Below are 21,382 nucleotides of genomic sequence, written 5' to 3' on the forward strand. Positions count from 1 at the left end.
ATCGATTAAGATTTCGCAAAGTTTTCTAGGGACAGTGCACCTTGCCCTAAAAATAGACCCATTAGAATCTTTTCTTAGATTGCATTTTTACAAAGTTAGTGTTGGGCCATTGCCGAAAAATCTGACCCGTTACCAGCCCTAGTTAAAACATCATGTATATCGATGTCGGGGAAACAGTGAGAGCTCTCGGCATCTTCACGAAGGATCGAAGCGACTGTTGATTTTGACTAAGAATATTTAGATATATTTGAAGACAAAGATGGCCTGACCAGGCTGTCACATAAATTTTCAAAAACCATATATACCCACATTAACAAGGTAAGGAGTATAGATTTACCAGAAATGCACCTCAAGCGCCCGTTATGTACTTCAGATAAATACAACAATATAACTTTAAGCTATAATATAATTAATTATTAAAATGTTATGTGTATAAAATTTTTAAATATTACCGCCAAAATGAAGGGGTGCATTGCCATCAACAGTGATAATTAATCGATAATCGATGAATATAAAACAACAAATACCAAAAAGGCAAGGTGACCAGCCCCCGACTAAGATAGCAGAGGCATTCACTTAACAGCTGTTAAAAAACAGCTGCTGCTTAAATTCGAATTGAAGAACTCTAATCAGACTTTCCGGGCAAGTTAACCAGTTTTCGTTTAATATATGTATGTCAAATAATAGGAATATAAAAATACATTTATTGCATAAACGCAGGCCTCGTTGGAATTGGAAATATGTGGAAATATGTGGGCGCAGCAAAATTATCATACAATGTTTACCACGAAAGTAATGACGCTGAACAATATTTGTTTATAACAATCAATTCGTAAATAACTACAATCATTTTATATAATATATTTGTAAATATAAATGAGCTTCGCTAGGGATCATTTGCCAGTGGCAGAATAGCACGCATCGCACACACGCACCGGCCGGCCCGGCTGACCCTGGGCATTGAGCAGGGGCAGGGTATGCTGGGAGCAGGCCTTGCAGAAGATCTCCCCACAGCTGCGACAATGGTGTTTCCGGCGCGCCAAATTGAATTCCCGGGTGCAGGCAGTGCATTGTGTGGTTATAGAATCGGGCGCCCAAATGCCGGGAGTACTCAACGTTTCCGGCATCGCGTGCAGCGACTGCGAAGAGCCGGAGAGCAGCTGCTGGTGGCGTCGCTCGTTGTCCTGATACTCAGCTATCTTCAGTTTGCTCATGCTCAGCTGTATGCCCAGCTCCTCGAGCGTTGTCTGCGCCTCCGACCACTGAGCGCGCGCCTTCTCCAAATCCAATTTCAGCTTGTCGCTCTTCTGCTTCTCCTCGTTCAGCTCCTTGAGGCACGTTTGCAGTGTGGCGATCTTCTCCTTTAGCTTGAGCTCCTTCTCCTGCAAAGATACGCGCCATTCCCGCTCTATGCGCGTCTCAGCCTCCGCGCGTGCAGCGCGCTCCTCGCTAGCGTTCACCTGGGTGGATAGCGTCTGTGAGGTATTCTTCAATATCTCGCCCAAATTGCTTTTATCATTAGTCCATCTGTGGGATGGAGGAAATTGTAATTAGGTATGTGCTATGTGCTTTTAAAAAGGGGGCGTTTTAGGCAGACATATTTATTTATATATATTACATGAGATACTATTGTAATAAAAAGCTTTTTTCTATCTATTGGCTGGAAAATTGAAGACTTCACAATGTTCATTTAAAACCTAAGAATATGTCTGAATTTTAGTTTGAAGAAAAAAATAACATATAATAACCAATTTAGACAAGCCATAGAGCACGATATTACAAACATTTTGGGATCTTTAACTATAAATCGTGTTTTTCGACTTATAACAGTTTTCAAGTGAATAATCATTTTTAACAGCGCATCAATAATAGATCCGTAGCTTGTAGTCCGTCTGATCGGACAGATTGGCTTCCATAGTAATGATTGGTTGAACAGAAAGTTCTTATATGAAAAAATTGTTCGCTTTTAAGGATATGCTGAACGAATCTGCCTTTATCTCTTTATCCTATCAACAGCGGACTACCATAAAATAGAGTTCTATGGCTCAATGAAATTTGAATTACCAAATACGAGATTCACTAGGCATCTACAATATATTAAAGCTCATTTGTTATATATTATTATACATTAGATCAGAAACCTTGTGATGTTGTCCAGATATATTAAGCTCCCCAAAGCTATTGGCTAAGATAAATAAAAACTTTCTTCAGATTCCTCAAGAACTGTCTTCAAATTCTCCCTTACAGGCAAGCTCAACTGATATATGATCTTACTTTTTCTCTAATTGTTCAATTGTGCTGGCCATATCTTCCTTTTGGCACTCTAATTTGCTCATTAGCTCCGTTTTGTGTGTCAGCGAAGATTTGCAATCCTGTCGATAAAGATTTGAAAAAAATACGAGAATCTTTTGTACGTGATCAAAACTGGAGATGATATACTTATATATATATATGTATATATGGTATTAGTTAGAAATGAAAGACTAGAGTTAGGATAAGTTTTATTTCTTTGGTTTGGTTTTGAGAGTTATTTATATATGTATTACTGTGTGTATATGTAGTCCCTTTAACATGTATAGATAGATACAAACATACATACATACATATTTATATAATTACATTGTCATTTGACTAGTTTAAGTACATATATATATATATAGATGATATATATAAAGCAAGTTGCGAGTACATATGCGTATCGGTTTGAATATAATATAATATAATAAATCAGCTCTATACATCATAATGCAATTTGGAATACTTGGGGCCTTTACGATGGGGGAGGGGAAGGAAATTTAGCTAACAGCTTATAATTTGGAGAATCTTCAACAACGTGTAATAGCCTTTTGTTAAGGAGCTATACGAGTATTCAATATAAATATTTATATATATATATATATATATATATATTTATATAACACATGACTATGGTACTACTTATATAGGTAGTACTGAAGGCAACGTATTTTTAATATATGATCTCAAATATTGACATATTGTTAAGCAGTTGCACTTTCAGTTACAGTTAGGCTAACAGCTCTATTAGCGGACCACACGAGCTCAGAATTTAGTACTTATATGGTTTATAGGTGCCCATGGGTTCACCTGACTAGCACAATTAATATACAGTGGTCGCTCGCAAGTTAGGACTTATTGTTACGTTATTGTTTTACAATTAAAAAAATGAGTAAATAAATAAAATTGGCCAACATGTGTTTCAGTACATTTTAAATCAGTTCCCCTTTCATTTGCCGAATGTAAACTAGATTTCCTTTAAACAGGGTTTAAGCGGTTCCAATTATTTGCAAGAAGATCTTAAAGCTGTCAAAAATGCAGCATCCTGGATCTTACGGCTTAGGCAGCGCGTTGATCACCAATCTGTCAATCAATCTATCAGTCAGTCATAAAGGAAAAACCATATAAGTATTATAGTTATTATATTGATAATTGTTTCAGTTTGAAAAAAAACCTGTGTTCTGATATTGGTATTTTTTTCCTGCTATTTCAAACCAATTGCGAACCGTTTCCATTAGCGAGCAACCACTGTAGACTTAAGTAAATGCCTTCATAACAATTAAATAAAACTAAAGCTGTTGCTATTTTAGGCATCGCCGTCTCCTGTCGCCTCCTGTTCCCGGGACAGCGCGTAGTCGCTGCGTGACCCATCGCCGCCGCCCTTAAAATGCTGCGTCACAGCGGCCGCTGCCTCGGCCAGCTCATCGTTCAAGGATTTGGCGGATGTGGGCGTCTTGGCTGTGGTTGCCTCCTCGGGTTGCAAATGGATCTGAGTGGCGGCTGGCGATTTGCGATAGTTGTTGGGATTGAAGGGCGGTATGCCCTCCATCTTCAGATGCAGCCGCTTCATCGGCGGTCCGGTATCCTGTTTGTGCTTCTTGGTGAGTGCCTCGAATTTTTGCAAATTCTGCTGGCGTCGCGTGTTGGGCGAACGATCTCCGCCGCAGCCGGCGCTCACCTGCTGCTGCTCGACGAGCTTGGACTCGTATTTCTTTTCTAGCGATTGTAAAATGTTACCAATTTGTGAGGCTTTCGTTTGCAAACGAGAGACCATCTCGCCCTTCTGTGTAAGTTCATCTTCACATTCCTAATTAAATTTCAAAACGGTGGGAGTAGCGGGTGTTATCTTATTTTTTGGATATTACAGCTCTATCAACAGCCATATTGCGACTTGGAGTATGCATTTTGAGTTAAATGATTTGTAACCAAAATAAAAACAAACAAAATCAAACCAATGACTAACGACCAAATGAGTGAGGTTTATGAATGTCAGATGAGATATGATTTTTGGGTGTGATGTGAGTGTTTAGTATTGCTGATGGTAGAGATAGGCGCAATAAACGAGGAATACCTCAAGCAATATGTCTGTCGAGTTATTTCCCCACAAAGTACTTCTCAGTGCGGTTGACAACAAAATTGGATATCTTAACCCTTATGTCCCGAATTTTCTTCAGGGTTTCCCCATCCCAACAAACTCCCATTGTACACCTGGGTCTACTTGGCTGTGCTTCTCCGCGATCGTTTCGTTGGCCGGGCGTTAGGTCTATAAATGTGCCCCAATCACAAAATCCGGAGCTTTTTTTAACATAACTCCATAGTTAGTTCATATCTCTATCATCAAAAGCTACTCCATTGGTAACGTCTTATCGAACGCCCAGCTCCATTCGTTGAACTTACAAATGAGCTTGGATTATGAAATTCGATAGAAAACCCAATCCTTCGCCAAGCTGTTCCGGGAATTCCAAAAATTTCTTAAATTTATTCCCAACCCAAAATCGAATATCGAGTGTCTTGCGGAATTCCCATCCTCAACTTAACTTGTGAGTCACATAGACTCCCTATACTGTACACTCCCGACACTCCCATCCATCACGCGTTCCGTCGTGGTTCACACAGCTCTAATTTGTTTTCCCAGGATATTCTAGTCTTGCGCCCATCTCTAATTGTGAGTTTGTGCAGGTGCTCGTCGATACGCACCTGCAGTTTGCGATACATCTCCAGATTGATTTGCTTGATGTCATCCAGTTGACGGCGAAGCGAGACAATCGTGTCCTGCTTCTCATGGATATCCTTCTCCAGCAGCTTCATGGCCATATCGGATTCGGCTTTGAGGGAGATCTGCAGCTTGAGCTCCTTATCCAGATCGGCGCTGCGTTTACGCTCCTCCGCCAGCTCCGTGCTCAAGCCGTCTACCTTGTCCTTGTCCTTGTCTTTGTCACTGCCACTGCCCGTGGAGCTGTTGTCCGAGTGAATTTGCGCTGCCTGTTGGCTGGCGGATTGGCGCATGGCCTGGTTCTCGGCCTGCAAGGCGAGCAAACTGTTGCGCGCTATGGCCAGATCCTCCTTCATCAAGGCATTGGTGGTGGTCAGCGACTCGACCTTGGCCTGAAGATTGCCCACAGTGGCGCTATGGAAATATTGAAGCTTTAAACATATCCTCAGTTGAGTAAATTAGCTGGGGATAACGCACTTCAAATGGCGATTGAGCTCTTCGATATAGTTCTTCTGATCCAACACGGCAATCATGTTGCCCTGCCCAGCGGCATCCAGTTGGGCAGGTGGCGCACCAGACTCCTCATTGGATTCGGCGCTGTGGGAGCTGGAGCGTAGATAGAGTGAAAAGTCGATGACGCCCTGTTGCGAGTCCAGATCCTCCTCCTTAACACACAGATTGCAATCAATGACATTTAGGCCCACCAAAATGCCCATAATGACAACAATCTAAAAGGCAATGGGGAGGTAGTTAAAGAGCTTCCAGAATTTAGAAGGACTTGGAACAGACCTCATCACTCATCATCAGAGCATGCGGTTCGTAGTAGTCGTGCAATGAATCCTCGCGATGCTCGATCAATGCCTGCAGGTAATCGGATAGCTTCTTTTGCATGAGAGCAATGCGTAGCCAGGCGCGTGCGCGTCCTATGTGTGTGCGAACCGTGGGTAGATCTCTCACACTGGCCGTGATATCCTGCGCCTCGGGGCAATAGGTTTCGACACTCTGCAGCAAATCCCAGAGCTCCTTTCGCGGCCCCAGCAGACCCTTCTTGGGTCGCAGTCCATGCCCCAGAACATGCTCAATAACTATGAAGAAATGCTGGAGCGGCAAATGATCCGAGTCGAGCATGCGGCCATAGCGCAACGATTGCTCCAGCAGCTCCTTGACAACCAGCTTGCAAATGTTAACCAAATTGCTGCGCTCAATCTCGGCCGTGTCACGTGCTGCAAGGGAAGAGTCCAAGCGGGGTTTTAGTGTTGCGGTTTTGCCGATGAAGAGGTCTGTCTGAGTTACTAGTAGTTCGAAATGCTGCCTCGTGCCTTCGCATTTAGTTTCAAAAAAAACAATGAGAGAACTCAATAAAAAATTATTATGAACATTTGTGTGCTGTTCTCGTTGCTGTTGCTCCTGGCGCCCGGCGGTTGTCCCATCTACAGCATCGATCTGTCCACGTTGGAGGTGCCCAATGATTTTCAGAACGAGCTGACGCTGCAATCGATGCTCAGCTCTGAAATGCATCAGTATCGAAATAAGCTAAATTCCAATGAGGTCTCGTCAGCGTTCTCAAATCGGAACGAACAGGACCAGGAGCAGATAGTGCGACGACACCTGGTGGATCCATTTGACAAAGGTGACATGATGCGCAGCATTGAGGATCGCATTAAGGCCACATATTATGCGGCTGCCACGCCAGAGGAAACAGACCCCGATATGGATCTGGAAATTGATAAGCTTTCGGCAACACAGCCCGAACGCTGTTCCAACGATGATGACCAATTTTTGGGAACCAACCTATTTGGCAGCTATCCGAAGCATTGCTTCTCCACGGAGGAAATTGCGCTCATGTCGGCGCGCAAGGACTTTGAGCTGCTGGTGCCCAAGTCCTATCCGCGAAGCCTGCTCAGCGACAGCATTGTCTACACACTGATGAAGTACTTCAACAGCGTTAACCAGGTGATAAAGCGCATGTCCGACAATGAAACACGTCGCCTGCTGCAGCGCGCCTTCTATGATGCATTGGGCGGTTATTTGAGATACTATCTGGTACCGATGGCACAGGTCTCCTACTATGCTGGTCGCCTCAAGCTGTGCACGGTGCAGCGTCTGGTGGCGCTTTATCGCCAGTGTCTGATGGTGCTCAACACGAACGGCAATGGCTGGAAGCAGCCCGAACAGGACATACTCTCCCGACTGAAAAATGTGCGGATTAGCCCAGTACGGCTGAACGATTCGTGCAGCACCGAGAACGATGCCTCCAGCTGTGCCCTGCTGGATCACAGCTGTGCGAATAGCGATGCTCAGAATGAGCAGATGATTGTGCCGCTGCCGCATCTGGAACTAGAGGATAGCAGTGGCTTCTTAAGCAACATCTTTTTGCCCTTCAAGCATCGACGCATCTACAATCTGCGCTCGCCGGATGCGGCTTTTATTCTGGTCAAGTTCTTCAAGACGCTGAGCAATTGTTATCGATTTCAGGGCATGAGCCAGAAGATTTACAATCACAAGCTACGGGTCTGGATACGCGAAAATCTTCAGTTTCACTACCGGGATGAGATTTTCTATCCGGGATTGGGCGGCGTACTGCAAATCTATGAGACTTTGATCTGCCCAACGAAAGTCAACGAACATGAAGGGGAGTCGGATCGCATGCTGAGCGAAACGAATGACTATGACCTTGGGCCCGAGGACAAGAGCCTTAGCGAGTCCAACGATATGGCGGAGAAAAGTAAAAAGAGAAAACAGAAATGCAACAGAAAGGACAAAGTGAAACAAAATGATAAGGAGCCAGCATCAGGACGCAAACACAGCCGATCCACGGCTAAGCATCAAAATAATGGCTTCGCTCAGGAGGAGACTAAACCTGAAAAGGATGCAAATGGTGAGGAATGCGTCGATTGCGATGATGATGTGGGCTATGTGGGCTATGCGGCTGCCATTCTGGCGCTGCTTTTGATGCTGCTCTTGCTGCTCATCTGTTGTTGCATGCACCGGAATCGGGCGGATAAAAAAAAGCGAGGCGCATTGAAACCCTTTAATCCAGAGGAGAAAAAAACCGAGGATCGTAGTCCACCTCCAGCAGCTTCAGAGCCCTCGCCCAATAAGGCGGAATCGGAGAGAAGCTGCTGGAGCAAAATGTTTCAAAGCAAAAAGTCTAGACGCCAACAAGGTAACGCGATGTTCGCACCCAGTCCACACAGTATGCCGTTTAAGCATGGTTTCAAGCTGAGTCCTGGCATGAGCCTGGTGAGCAGCCATCGGGACGAGACCTTCAACGGTTCAATCGACATGGAAAATCAGCTGCCGCGCAAAAAAGTTGGTAAGTTGATGATCTTATCAAATATAAACGCACTCCTTGGAAAACTGAACACTTGTATTGTGTTATATATTTTAGTTCATTTAAACATATGCATATTAAAAGGCAGGCCATATTGCCTCACATATGGACATAATCCACACAACAAATTTGGCGGGTAGAGTACTGGTAAAATATCTGTACTTAAGTTCACAGTTTGAAAGTCACTGCTTTGGGGTTCAGTTTAAACAGTCTCCCATATTTTGAATTCCCAAATATCAATTTTATGAATTTCTATTTTGTAAATCTCAGGTGTGGACAGGTATGAGAATGATTCCTTTACATCGACTTCATCGTTGGTTTGTCAATTCCCAAGGAAATTCATACCCATTAAGATGGGTCGGGAAAAGCGCTATGAATATTATGGCAAATCGGAGAAAAAACGCGTCAAGCCCACTAGTAAACAGTCCAGCAATCAATGGCACCGAGAGCGAGATAGGGATAGAGACCGAGATCGAGAGAGGGAACGGGAACAGGAAAAACAGCCAATAGCTGAAAAGCACGAAGAACAATCGCGCGAAGCGAGACACCGAGAAACCGATACAAAGTTAACGACAGAGGAACGTTTACGGAAGATTAGCAGCATGCGGAAATATAGACGACAAGAGGGCGGGCTGGCCACCAGCCAAGAGAGGGAGGAGAGAGTGAAGGAGAGAGAGGTAAGTATGAAGCTGGTAAATTCAAGCAAAATCAACCTAAGCCCATGCAAGAACAGATAAGACCCATCGAGAGCGATACGAACCGTAATAGCGATTGCAGAAGAAAGGAGACATCATATGAGAACAAACTGGACAGTGAAAGAAAAAGTTCAGGTGTGTTGAGAGCGGACTGTGCTTAAGTCAAACTTAAGTCGAACTTTGTTTACAGCATTTTAAAACTAAATTAAACAATTACAGGGACTACAAATAGCTTAAGAGCTGAACCAATTATTTCGGTAAGCTTAAACCCTGAAACGCTGACCGAAAATTCGGAAATTAAATCCATGCCGCTGTCTTTAACGGACCGTTCAAGTGGCGTCTGTGAGGTAAGCTTTTAAGTATAACTTAAGGGGTAAGATTTTTGCAAACATCCTAAACAGTCTTCCGTACACGGCGCCAGTTGGGAAACCACCTACGACGATGACAGCAAGTGAGGAGCAATTGCTGTCGAACGTTTTTCCTTTTGCAATGTGTTTCATTTTTTTTTATAAATATATTTACTTAATAAAGTTCAATGTACGTTTGAGTCGAAGGCCTGACAAAAGCTGCTGCAAGGAGATCCAAGATTGGGACTAGCGCACTCGAGTTAAGACGCGGGCCAGAGAAAAGCGAGTGCAAAGCAAAAAGTGTAATATAATGCAATAACATGCCAAATTAGGATTAGAACTACGCTTATGCTAGCTGATTTGTATCGAATTTTTAAATGAATGAGAGTTATCAGAAATAGTTTCGTAAAATTGGACGGCTTCAAACTAATATTACTATTTTTGAGAAAATAATGAATATTTTCCACTTTCTACAACTGGCTTAGGGAAACATTATAATTTTAAATAAAATTATACCATACCATATTCTTGTATGAAAAATGAAGTTAAAAATGCAACTTTCTAAGCTTTAGCCAAGTTTTGTATGAAAACTGAGGCGCAGCTAACTTAATAAGCTTATCAATTTGGCAGATGTGGCCAGATGGCTTGAGCAAACCATTCATAAAATGCTGAGGTACAGCCTACTGAACAGGCCCTTTAAATTAACTGATGTTGGCAAAATGATTTCTGATATGTTAACTAAATTATCAAAACTTAATTTGAATCGCTTAAAATGCCGAGACTTGGCAAAATGAATAAGCTTATAAATTTGATTGACCCTCTTCAGGCAGGCGTAGCCAACTACAAGGTCTTTTGATTAATTGACGTTACCAGATTTTGTGCATTAAATTACAATAAAAAGGATTTTTTGCATAGCGTAAACGTAGTTGCGAGCACTTAACATTTGTTTAACATATGCTTAACATAACAGCAACAACTACAAAGTGAACGAAAAAGAAAGTATAACACTTGCAAATAAAGAGAGAGAGAGAGAGAGAGAGAGAGTGTGAGAGTGTGAGAGACGGCAAGAAGCAACCTACAGAGATGCGACCACTCAGCTAATGTGCCACCGATGAGGCCGACATTTTTGTGCTGCTGTTGCGTTGCCGTTGCAAGTGCATTTGAGCCGACAACGTCGCACAGACGGCGACCGATTAGATTTTCAATTGCCATAATACCGTTATCCTCGAATGTGCCACCGCCGCTGGTTGCCGACAGGCCCGAGTAGCGTTTGCTGTTGCGCTGCCCAAACTGATGATGATGCGTCTGTGTACGCTGCTGCACGTGGCCAGCACCGACGGCGCCACCAGCACCCGCACCGCCAACTACTCCTGTTGCATTTATAAGCGCTGCGCCACCGCCCACCGTCTTCTGTCCGTTGGCCACATCGATGTCCTGCAGCTCCTTGAGGCACAGCCATTCGCCGTCCACAGAGACGCGAAAATTGCATAGATAAATGGTGTCCTGGACGCCGCCGGCCAGCTCCTCGCTGGTATTGGCATGCGATGCCTTGGGTAAAGCAATTGTGTTGCTGTTGTTGTTGTACGGCTGCAGCTGCGTTGACTGTGACTGCAAGGATGGTGCTGCAGGTGCGGGTGTGGGTGCAGGAGGGGGCACGGCTACTGCTGCTGCTGCGGGCGTTGACTGCGCCTGTGGGGGTTGATTCTGACCCTTTTGGACTTTTCCAGCGCTGGACTTCACGCTTGAGTTGCTTGCTGTGTGGCTGCTGCTGCTGCTGGTGGTTGTTGTAGTTGTTGCTGCTGCAGCTGTTGATGACGCAGCTGCCTTGGACTTTGTGGCAACTTGTGGTGACAGCTTTTTGGCCGCACCGCCTGTTGTTGTTGTGGGCGTTTTAATAACACCCTTCAAGGGCCGAGATGTGCTGGCACTGGCCAGCGCTGTCCTGCCACGACTACCCATGTTGCTGCTGCTGGTGCTGGTGCTGCTGCTGCTGTGGTTAAGGTTGTTGTTATTGTTGTTGTTGTTGGCCGTGCCAAATTTTGACTTCTTTGCCTCGTCAACCAGTCCACGCATCGTGTTGCACTTACTTTCTTAGTTGCATACAAAAAAAGTAAAATGGCCAAAATGAGCGCATTCAAAAAGCTTACGTTGCTTGCAACATACGTGAAAAACTGCTGAGTTTGGCTGTCGGTTTAGCAGCTGCCTTGGAGCGCACTTGTTAATTTAACACTTTTTCTATATTTAATTATATTTCAAACTTTATAAATAATAATTGATTGCATTAATGTTGTATTTTTAAACGCTGCGCTGAGTTATCCTGTTGTTGCGTTGACTCAGACTGACGCAAAAGCTCCTATTGATTTGTCAAGCACGCTCGGCGTAGCGCAGCTTTGCAGGAGCTTTCGTTAGGGTGGTTCAAGAACAACGTTGGCTCATTTCGAATATCATATGTTCACAAAAATGCGTGAAAATATAGTTGTAGGTACAGTGAAAGCTCGCGTGCGCGAACGCCAACACTGCCAGTCCTTGTAAGGGCTTTAAAAAATTAATTTCTATTGCTAAAACTTTATTTTCCGAAAAATTGGAACTTAAGAAAAACACTAGCCTTTTTAGAGTTGACCGTCGGGGGCATTGGCACGTTTGAAGCGATTTCCTGTATATACAATTTACTCACCGGGCTTTTTGCGTTTGGGTTGTGCAGAAGATCCCATTGGCGTATTGGACACTGTTGCCACCGTTTGTGGCGTCTCCGGGTATGTGGTGGTGCCATCGACAACCTCGGAGGCGGCCGCGGCGGCAGCGGCATTTGAGAATTGCGTTGAAATCTGACTGAAAATATGCGACGAGATGCTTTCGGTGCGACGGAATGTGTCGCGCAGGCGATTCAATGACGAACTGGGCGCAGGCGTTGCCGTTGACGTTGGCGTTGCTGGCGACGTTGACGCAGAGTCGTCGCTTTTGTTATGGCGCACCAACAAATCGTCCGTACTCATTGCAGTACGCACCAATCACATGCACATACACTGCACACACGCCCACAAAATTCACTTCAACTAAATAATAAGTCAGTGCGTAATATTCACGTATTTTTATTAGGTGCAAGCACATCAAAAAAATATAAACAAAGAGCGAGAGCAAATATGAAACAACTGCAACAGCTGTTGCATGCGACATAATCAGTGTGCCCGTTCGATGGAAGGAATTAAAAACAATAACATAGCAACTATCGCTTTTTGTGTTATCGATAGATCGTGCTTAACCACAATCAGCTGTGCTGTGCAGCCATGTTTGTTTTTCGCACGGCCCAAAACAAAACAAAAAGTACGTATATTACGCGTACCTGTTTCATTTCAGCTGTAACAGCCCGCGTATCAGCAACAAGACTTGATAACTTACTCGAAAACTTCAACTGGGTCACAATACTAACAAACTGAACAAAAGTGTTACAATAAAACCAAAAACAACAACGTTAAGCTTGTAAGCATCTCGAATAAACGTCCCGTTACTCAGTCTCAGTGCAGATTAGTGGCCGGGCAATAACAGCGTCATCAAAATTGATCGATACTGCGCATTAAGCATATTTTCCGCATATTCACGTAGAAAGAGCAGCAACGACAACAAAGAAGTTGCGTCGATCAATAGACAAACAAACTATCCCCACATTAATGTAATGCAGAAGAAGAAAACAACCGCTGCGGCAGTGTAAGCTGCAATCAACCAAACAACTAGAGACGGTAAGGCGGAAGTGTAACTAACCTACACCCACAAGCAATTTCATATGTCTGTATGTATGCGTGTGAATGTGTGTGTGTGTAGAAAATTTTCAAGCTGTGATACAACGTCAGACACAGCGGCCATATTAGTTATTTTTGCAAACAGCACTAAACTTATTATTGAGAATCTGTGCACGGTGAGCACCACTCGAGTATGGCCGATTCGCTTGTTGTTGTTGACCATAATCAACGCGATAACACGCCAGACAACAACAATGGTAACTGCTCGGCTGATGTGTGATAAACTGGTTACACGGCCGCAATTGCGCCATTTTGAACAAGACTCGTAGTCAAGTAAAGTTTATAAATTTTGCCATTAAAATCGAAATGCTTTTCAATTTCACAATTCTTTGTTGTGCATAAGCATATCTATATTGTATGTACATGTACATGTGTGTGCTTGCCTGCACATATGGCATGCAGGCGAGGGAGAGCGCAAAGCGACGCCATGTTTCTACTTTTGCTCTCAATGCCGCCAAATCTTACTCTCATACACGCTTTGCATCGCTCTCACCCACGCTGCCTGCACAGCTGATCGATTCACGCGGTGCTCTTATCACATCGTCATTGCAGCTGTTGTTTTTTTTTGTTTTTGCGGCCACTATGTTTTTGTTTGTATGTATATATAATTGCAATAGATCGAACGCTTTTGTTTTAGGTCAACAAGAGTATATCGCATATAATTTATCACAGCATAGCTGCTCTAGCTGTTGCTCTTGCATAACGATATTATAATTTTGTCACGTGCTTTTTAACGCATTGAAATTAATATTTCAAACCGCTTATAGTTTTGTTTCTTGTATAATATCTTGACCAAACTTAACAATTTCGACCGAAATGCTCCTAATATATTAGCAAAATCTTATCAGATTACTGTTGACTATATCATAAACCACACTAGTTATTTTATAAAATAACCGTTGTGTCTAAATAAAGAAACCGAAGATATCTCTTGTTTTTTGTTCATTTACAGTACCGTTCTTGCTTCTATCTCGGTCTCTCTCTTTGCAGCCATATCTCAATCTCACTCTTTCTATCTAGTATTTACAAGTTTAGTGCAGCGCGCAAAATAAGCGGCGCCATTTAAAATCAAGTAAAGCACAATACAAGCTGATAATTTCGTATTGAAATGATTGAACATGATTCAGCTTCAGTGTGGATACGCCCTGTGTCATAGCTATTGACACATTTGCAGCAAAGTGCTGGCATATTTAAAGGCCGGGGCAGCGAGAGCCTCCGACAGAACGAGCCAACTGGCTGGCGCGATAAGTCGCTCGATTTTTTGTGTAAGAAAAATAAAAGCTGGGAGCATAAATTTCCGCATTAGCCGCAAATCAAGTGAGTGCCAGAGCGTATTGTATTGTGTTTTATGTGGAAGATAAACAAATACAAATGCAAAAACAACAAAAAATACAACACTACAACTACACGGATGCCACAAATCAAGTTCAAAGCACCGGCAACCGCGCAGCCGACGACGCGACACTTGTCAATTTTTCGAGAGGCACACGAAAGAAAAGATCGAGCTATGTGAGGCTTTTGTCCTCCATATCAATATAAATGTGTGTGTGTATATATATATATATATGTGTGTGTCTCAATTTCTATAATTGAAATGAGTTACTGTTTTTTTTCGCGTAACGTAGTCATATATAAGGTCTCTGCTCTGATATCATGAGCTCTGCTCCCATCTATTTCGTATTTCCTTTTGATTTACGCTTCTGTGTGTTTCAGTTTAAGCCTTAGGCAATAAAATAAAAAATAAAAACAAGCAAAATATACAAAATACAGGTCTTAACCGTGTTCACCTTGTTCTTCGGGTTAGCTTGTTTAGACAAGTGGCTCAGTGTGTGTTCAACAAAAATTAGATTCTTGCAAATAAGATATTGAGGTACACTCAAGTTCCACACATTGAAGATATGTAGAGCAAACGGAACATTCAAAATTTGAAAGGACCAATTCAAAGATAGCTTAAAGCTCATGCTGAAAAAGGTAAAAATAATTTCCTGATCTTCTATATAAATAAAGTTTTCGAACTGTATCCAAAGTAAGTTTAGTCTAGATATTTACAAAAAAAGGAAATTCGTCAAGCTATGAAATTTTTTTCCGTTTACTTCCATATGGTATTTAAACACATATGATAATGTGGTCCGCATTTGGCAAGTTTGTTCAAAATATCTTGAAGAGCAGAAATATTATCAATTTATTAACGAAAAAACTTATGACAACCATATGACATTGTTTTGATGTAGGTATAATTTTACTATATTTTTTTTGTACTTTTTCAAGGTATCATAACAACTCAATTTTTTTTTTAGAACTCAGCTGATTCCTATGGCAGCTATTCTCAGAAATAATATTTTATTCTGTGCTGAAATTAAGTTCAAATGATACCAAAATCTCGTTGTATTTATTTTAAGCAATATTATAAGTACATTTTTTTAAATCGTAATATACTTGATTTGGGATATTTGAAATTGAAATTTGCTATAACTAGAACGAAATTGATTTGATTCAAGTATAAAGAGTTCTTTTGTCGTGTGAAAAACAGAAGATTAAATCCCAATATCCTACATATTTATCGAGGGACCTATTTCAGTCAGTTTTAGATTGGCAGCGCGACTCAGATTATTAATTTAGTTATGTACTTTACGCGGTCCGATGTGTATATTTTAAAGCATTACAAATTCGTAAAAAAATTAATAATAGCCGCTCCGCCAGCCTGTAGAACAAACAAACATTTGAAACTGGTTTTCGATTTCTTTGTGTAGATATAATCTTATTCGTTTTTATAGCATTTAGTGGCAAATCGTGTGCTGCTGATAAGCGAACCGCAACTGAAAGTTTTCTATTCATAACCAAATGCATTTATTTACCAACAAACGACTCGCGTCAACGCTGATTAGCCACGGAGTCGCACAAAAAGTAAGAGTGCTACGACAGTAAGTACCCGACTAGTGAATGCCCTGTACCCAGCATCGACTCGACTCAACCGAGCATCGAGCCGATTTTATTGATATTTTCAGGGCAATATCATATCTTATTATACATAAATCTATTTTTCCAATTTGGAGTAGAAATGGAAATAAGTTTTAAACTGCAATTACTTCTGATTACATACTTTAGGCGACTTACCAACTAAAGGCGACTTTTTGATCGATATGATTTAAAATAATCTAGAATGGCCTACATTTCAAATATTAAGTCTCGAGCCACTGTAGTTCCCCAAATACATAACACAATAGAAAACGAGTAAGAGGCTCAAGTCGGGAGTTCCCGACTGAGGGATACCCTGAACCTCTTTCTACCAATGCCAAAGGCAAACAAATATTTTCCTCGATAGGTCGCGAACCCGCAGCAGAAAACACTATTTGCTACTCTACTCAACATCCATACCAACGAGAATAAAAGCGAATTAAAATAGCAGCACATACACACAGCACAGAAAACATTCAAAATCGAAGAAATTTTCAACAATAAATCTTATTGTACTATAGAATATTCGTGTATTCTCAAAATGATAATTGCATTAAAACTGTGACTTAAATTGGTGGGCAACACAAATTGGTTTATTTACATGTGGTGGTAACGGGGTGGTGTATATAGCTATAAAATGAAAGATACTTGATATAAATATACTATTCAAGAGTTACATGTCAAGTTTGGTGATTTTAGCTCTAAAAACCTAAGAGATTTGCTCAATATCGATTATGTCGATTACTTAGAAACGGGGCTAGTTATCGATTATTGGACTTACGTTCCAAATTTCAAGTCTCTAGCTCTTATAGATTCTGAGATCCTTGCGTTCATACATACGGATGGACGGACAGATGGCTAGATAGACTCAGCTATGTCCGCTGATCAAAAATATATATACTTTATGGGGTCGGAGATGCTTGCTTATGGCTATTACATACATTTGCACAAATACATTATACCACTTTTACCCTTTTAATGTGTTCAGGGTATACCAAAGACCGATGAACTTAGATCGACTCAGCTCATTTTCAATAGGTTCAGAGTATAAGAACGTTGGAAAAAAAAACTAAATACTCTTAACTACCCTAAGATAAACCCCCGACGCAGTCGCTGTCCCCAGTGTCCGCAGTCGGCGTCGGCGCAGCTGTGACATTGATGGGCCCAACTGACGGGTTTAGTGAGCAGTTGCCAGTTGCTGGCTAGCGAGCGTTAAATCGAAACCGTTCAAACGCATTTGCTATGCCAAATTCGGCATTTGGTTAAACGGCTTACGTATACGTGATATTTTTGCGATACCCGTTTACCCGCCCATGGCGCGTGATCAATCACAATTTGTGTCCATTTGCTCACGTTTCTGCATAGATTTATCCATAGTTGACATTGCGCTGACACTTGGAGGCCCTCCCCAAGCCGGCAGCAGCAGCTCGGACACACAAAGGTCGCAGTCTGTATCGTGTCTATATCTTGGACACACTCGTATTGCCATTTGGTCGGCGTCTACTTATATCTATCTTATCGCTATCAAAAACTGAACAATTTAAGCTGCATTGTGCACATCAAATCGGAATCAACAGCAAAAATAGCTCAAAATGTGTCGTAAATCATACGCGCTGCCCGCGCAGCTACCTCTACCAAGTTCCCCACAAGTATGTTGGCTTTTCACAAAGAACTCTGTTAAACATTTTCCCAATCAGTTCAGTCGCCTGCTGCTCGCCAACGACAACGGATTTCATTACTACGGATTTCTGCTTCGAGAGTGTTTTAACAGATTTCCCTCAAAACTGAGCTCTCGATTATCATCGTGCGTGCATTTTGTGAGAATTTGTGCTAATGTAAGCTCGTCTTCCTTGAGTCAAACGTGTTTTTTTTTTTGCCCATGGGGTGGGCATCGTATTACAAAGCTCAGGGCTTATCTGCTGTGTGCCACAGTATTACTCATACTCATGAAGTCGACATTTTTATAGATGTAGATGCACATAACATTAAATCTATATAAAAATAGTTAAGAATACCATATTAACTTAACCTTACCTCTTTAAATGGCAGTTGGGAAGTAGAAATTGTGGATTTTATTTACAGTTGTGTCTCGATAGGTCTTATATATTTATTCATTTTTTTAGCGAAACGTATACATATATATTTCCCGCAGATAAAAATATGGGATAAAAAGTATATAGATTAATATAATTTTTATTTCGAATGAAACTCAATATCCGATAAATAATCTACATATAAATTTATGATTACGGAGGATTCTAAAGAAATCGAAAAGTAAATAAAAAAATGTCAATAAGAAATTCGTTTATGTACAAAAACGCATTTATCAAATTATATTTAGATAAATATGTATGTATATATATGTATGCAAAAACAAAGAATTACACAAAACGTGACTTTAGCAGCTTTTTCTTTTCTCATGCAAAAACCTTCCGATGGTCCCGAAATCTTTAATGAGCCGCCCGACTTAAGGCGAAATGTCACATTTTACACAGCTATCTAGTTATCTGGTCATATTTAAGCTGTGATACTTGAGTTTTACACCAGCTCCGCTTATCGATGTGTCGCTCTATCGGCTGTTGCCCGATGTGACGTCCATTGTCTGGTTTCCATGGGGGGGATTTGTACATCAATCTTATATCAGTGGAAGCGCAGTTGCTAGGCGACTAGGCTGGGAAATTTGTTGCTCGACTAACTGAACTTGACGTTTAATATATAATATAATACACTCCAAATTCTCGTGTGATTACCAAATTTGAAAGAAATATATTTATATATAAATATATATATAGTATATATAATGTTTATATAATAACAAAACTATTCAATTTTCATATTTAGCTTGTTTGTGGGCTTACAGTTAAGGCGAAAGGCAATTAAATTGGCTCAAGCGTTGCAGTTGGAGAGGTCATGACAAGGCATTGACTGAGCCAAAGCCAACTATCAATTACAGTGAACACCTCCTGAGTAAGACGGGAGATATAACCAAACAGAGCAAGTGCAAGGGCAAATTCCAATACTTCTCAAGATGAATGTCAGCAGCAACTTCTTTGACGAGCACTTTGGGCTGATTTACACAAATCTGGTGAATGAATATGTGCCAGAATATTTCAAAAGTATGGAGTACACACCGTGGGTATTCTCACTGCTTGGCTCCGCAGTGATTGGGCTCAGCGGCATCTTACCGCTGCTCATAATACCAACAGAGGAGAAAATGGCCAAGGAGGGCTTCAAAGATCGTTAGTCTCAAATAATTTACTTCGAACTAGAATATATATATAATAATATATCTTTGTCTATTTATAGCCGCTGAGTCCAAGTTCCTGCGTGTACTGCTCAGTTTTGCGGTGGGCGGACTTTTGGGTGATGTTTTTTTACATTTACTGCCAGAGGCCTGGGAGGGCGATAATCAAAGTGAGTAATCCATTATCATGACATTTTATATATTAACATAAAATTCCCCTCGCCTATTATAGACGCCAACAGTCATCCATCATTGCGCTCTGGGCTGTGGGTGCTTTCTGGAATACTCATCTTTACCATTGTAGAGAAAATCTTCTCGGGCTATACCAGCGCCGACGAGGAAAATCCACAGCCCAAGTGCGTGGAGATTGCCAACTGTCTGCTGCGTCGTCATGGGGGCAAACTACCCGAAGGCCAGACAGCGGAAAACTGTGGCAGTGCCTGCGATATTGAGGATGTGGACAAGATGTGCTTTTTGCGTGAACGCGAACAAAAGTCCAAGGAGCACAAGGAGCAGCCAAAGAAAGTAGCCGGCTATTTGAATCTGCTGGCCAATTCCATAGATAATTTCACACACGGTCTGGCAGTAGCCGGTTCGTTTCTGGTCTCCTTTCGGCACGGCGTCCTGGCTACGTTCGCAATACTGCGTAAGTGTTTTGCGAAGGCATATCAAAGCGTCAACCTATCTATTTGTTTCTTTAAAGTGCATGAAATTCCACATGAAGTGGGCGATTTTGCTATACTGCTGCGGTCCGGTTTCAGTCGTTGGGATGCGGCTCGCGCTCAGCTGCTAACCGCGGGCGCCGGCCTCCTGGGTGCTCTGGTGGCCATTGGCGGTTCGGGCGTCACATCAGCCATGGGTAAGCATCACAAGAACTCTTTGAAGCTCTTCTTAACTTACGATTATTGCAGAGGCACGCACATCCTGGATCATGCCGTTTACCGCTGGCGGTTTCCTGCACATTTCATTGGTCACAGTACTACCAGATCTCTTGAAGGAGGACGAGCGCAAGGAGTCTGTCAAACAGCTGCTGGCGCTAGTCTTTGGCATTGCTTTAATGGCCCTCATGACGATGCTCTTCGAGCACTGAGCCATGTCCAACGCCTCCAAGCAGCAGTAACAGCAGCAACAAATTAGACGCTGCTTTCAAAATTATTTTGTTATATTTTCGGCCACCACAAATCCCAAATTGTCATTGGCAGTACAAATTTCTAGGAATTTTTGTTGTAATTGTATTGTACATTAATTGCGCATTACGACAATACGACCCGCCCTGTTTGTGTTATGTAATTATAGCCAACTAATACGAATGATATTTGAACTATTATATTAATTACGTATATTTTATATCATACTGTATGAAGTCAGGTTGCATAGAGAAACAAGTGAAAATTTAAATATACATTATGAATATATATCTTAGTTAAGCATAAATCGAAACTGTGTTTTCCAACAAATATCAATATATATTTATTTATGAACGGTTCGTGAGTGCCTTCCAAAATATGATTGAGTCCAGCGTCTCGTTAACCTGGTCAGGTCTTTGTTTAGACCTGGTTTTGCCGTTTTTATACCCTTGCAGAGGGTCTCGAAAAGTGTAACGCATAAAAGGAGACATCTCCGACCACGTAAAGTATATATATTCTTGATCAGTATCAACAGCCGAGTTGATATAGCCATGTCCGTCTGTTTCTATGCGAACTTGTCTCTCAGTTTTAAAGCTATCGTCATGTAAATTTGCATACGTCCCGCTTTCTGTTGCACGCAGTACATATGTCGGAACCGGCTGGATCGGACCACTATATCATATAGCTGCCATAGGAACGACCGGTCGAAAATGAAGTTCTTGTATGAAAAGCTTTTTGTTTATTAAGATATCTTAACCATACTCGGCATTAACTATTTTCCCTATACTTCTTAGATACGAGCAAAGCATTATGAGAATACTTTTTTTTTTTGGCATGATAACCATTTTATTTATAATCTGTCTAGCGTTGACAATTAT

The 21,382-nt window shown here is 41.8% G+C and overlaps 3 protein-coding genes across 11 annotated transcripts; 2 read left to right on the forward strand and 1 right to left on the reverse strand.

The window, feature by feature from the left end:
* Positions 1–629: 629 nt before the first annotated feature.
* LOC135426677 (protein RUFY3) lies at positions 630–12,683 on the reverse strand. 6 transcript variants are annotated; one of them, XM_064679928.1, is made up of 7 exons: positions 11,548–11,711; positions 10,602–11,474; positions 5,798–6,231; positions 5,486–5,736; positions 4,993–5,422; positions 2,275–2,372; positions 630–1,527 (listed from the first exon to the last, which is right to left on the reverse strand). In XM_064679928.1, the coding sequence occupies exons 2-7, from the start codon at positions 11,455–11,457 to the stop codon at positions 894–896; spliced, it is 2,703 nt and encodes a 900-aa protein (XP_064535998.1). In that variant the 5' UTR covers positions 11,458–11,474; positions 11,548–11,711; the 3' UTR covers positions 630–893. The 6 variants fall into 6 exon arrangements, with proteins under 6 accessions (XP_064535998.1, XP_064536019.1, XP_064535989.1 ...); XM_064679949.1 differs by lacking the exons at positions 10,602–11,474; positions 11,548–11,711 and adding an exon at positions 12,059–12,531; XM_064679919.1 differs by having other exon boundaries at positions 10,602–11,711.
* On the forward strand, positions 6,328–9,584 carry LOC135426709 (uncharacterized). Of its 2 annotated transcripts, XM_064679964.1 has the most exons (5): positions 6,329–8,324; positions 8,613–9,019; positions 9,076–9,172; positions 9,257–9,384; positions 9,439–9,584. In XM_064679964.1, exons 1-5 carry the CDS (start codon positions 6,380–6,382, stop codon positions 9,490–9,492), a joined length of 2,631 nt encoding a protein of 876 aa, XP_064536034.1. In that variant the 5' UTR covers positions 6,329–6,379; the 3' UTR covers positions 9,493–9,584. The 2 variants fall into 2 exon arrangements, with proteins under 2 accessions (XP_064536043.1, XP_064536034.1); XM_064679973.1 differs by lacking the exons at positions 9,257–9,384; positions 9,439–9,584 and having other exon boundaries at positions 6,328–8,324; positions 9,071–9,172.
* Positions 12,684–12,746: 63 nt separating the features above from the next.
* On the forward strand, positions 12,747–20,692 carry Zip99C (Zinc transporter Zip99C). 3 transcript variants are annotated; one of them, XM_064680002.1, is made up of 6 exons: positions 12,747–13,118; positions 18,975–19,372; positions 19,440–19,547; positions 19,610–20,023; positions 20,081–20,236; positions 20,289–20,692. In XM_064680002.1, the coding sequence occupies exons 2-6, from the start codon at positions 19,162–19,164 to the stop codon at positions 20,465–20,467; spliced, it is 1,068 nt and encodes a 355-aa protein (XP_064536072.1). In that variant the 5' UTR covers positions 12,747–13,118; positions 18,975–19,161; the 3' UTR covers positions 20,468–20,692. The 3 variants fall into 3 exon arrangements, with proteins under 3 accessions (XP_064536072.1, XP_064536080.1, XP_064536090.1); XM_064680010.1 differs by having other exon boundaries at positions 18,994–19,372; XM_064680020.1 differs by lacking the exon at positions 12,747–13,118 and adding an exon at positions 14,480–14,495.
* Positions 20,693–21,382: the final 690 nt, after the last annotated feature.

The sequence above is a fragment of the Drosophila montana genome, unplaced genomic scaffold (genome assembly GCF_035044405.1).
Source record: "Drosophila montana isolate Dmon_TW-CO22-7 unplaced genomic scaffold, ASM3504440v1 contig_1264_1, whole genome shotgun sequence".
NCBI classification, from domain to species: domain Eukaryota; kingdom Metazoa; phylum Arthropoda; class Insecta; order Diptera; family Drosophilidae; genus Drosophila; species Drosophila montana.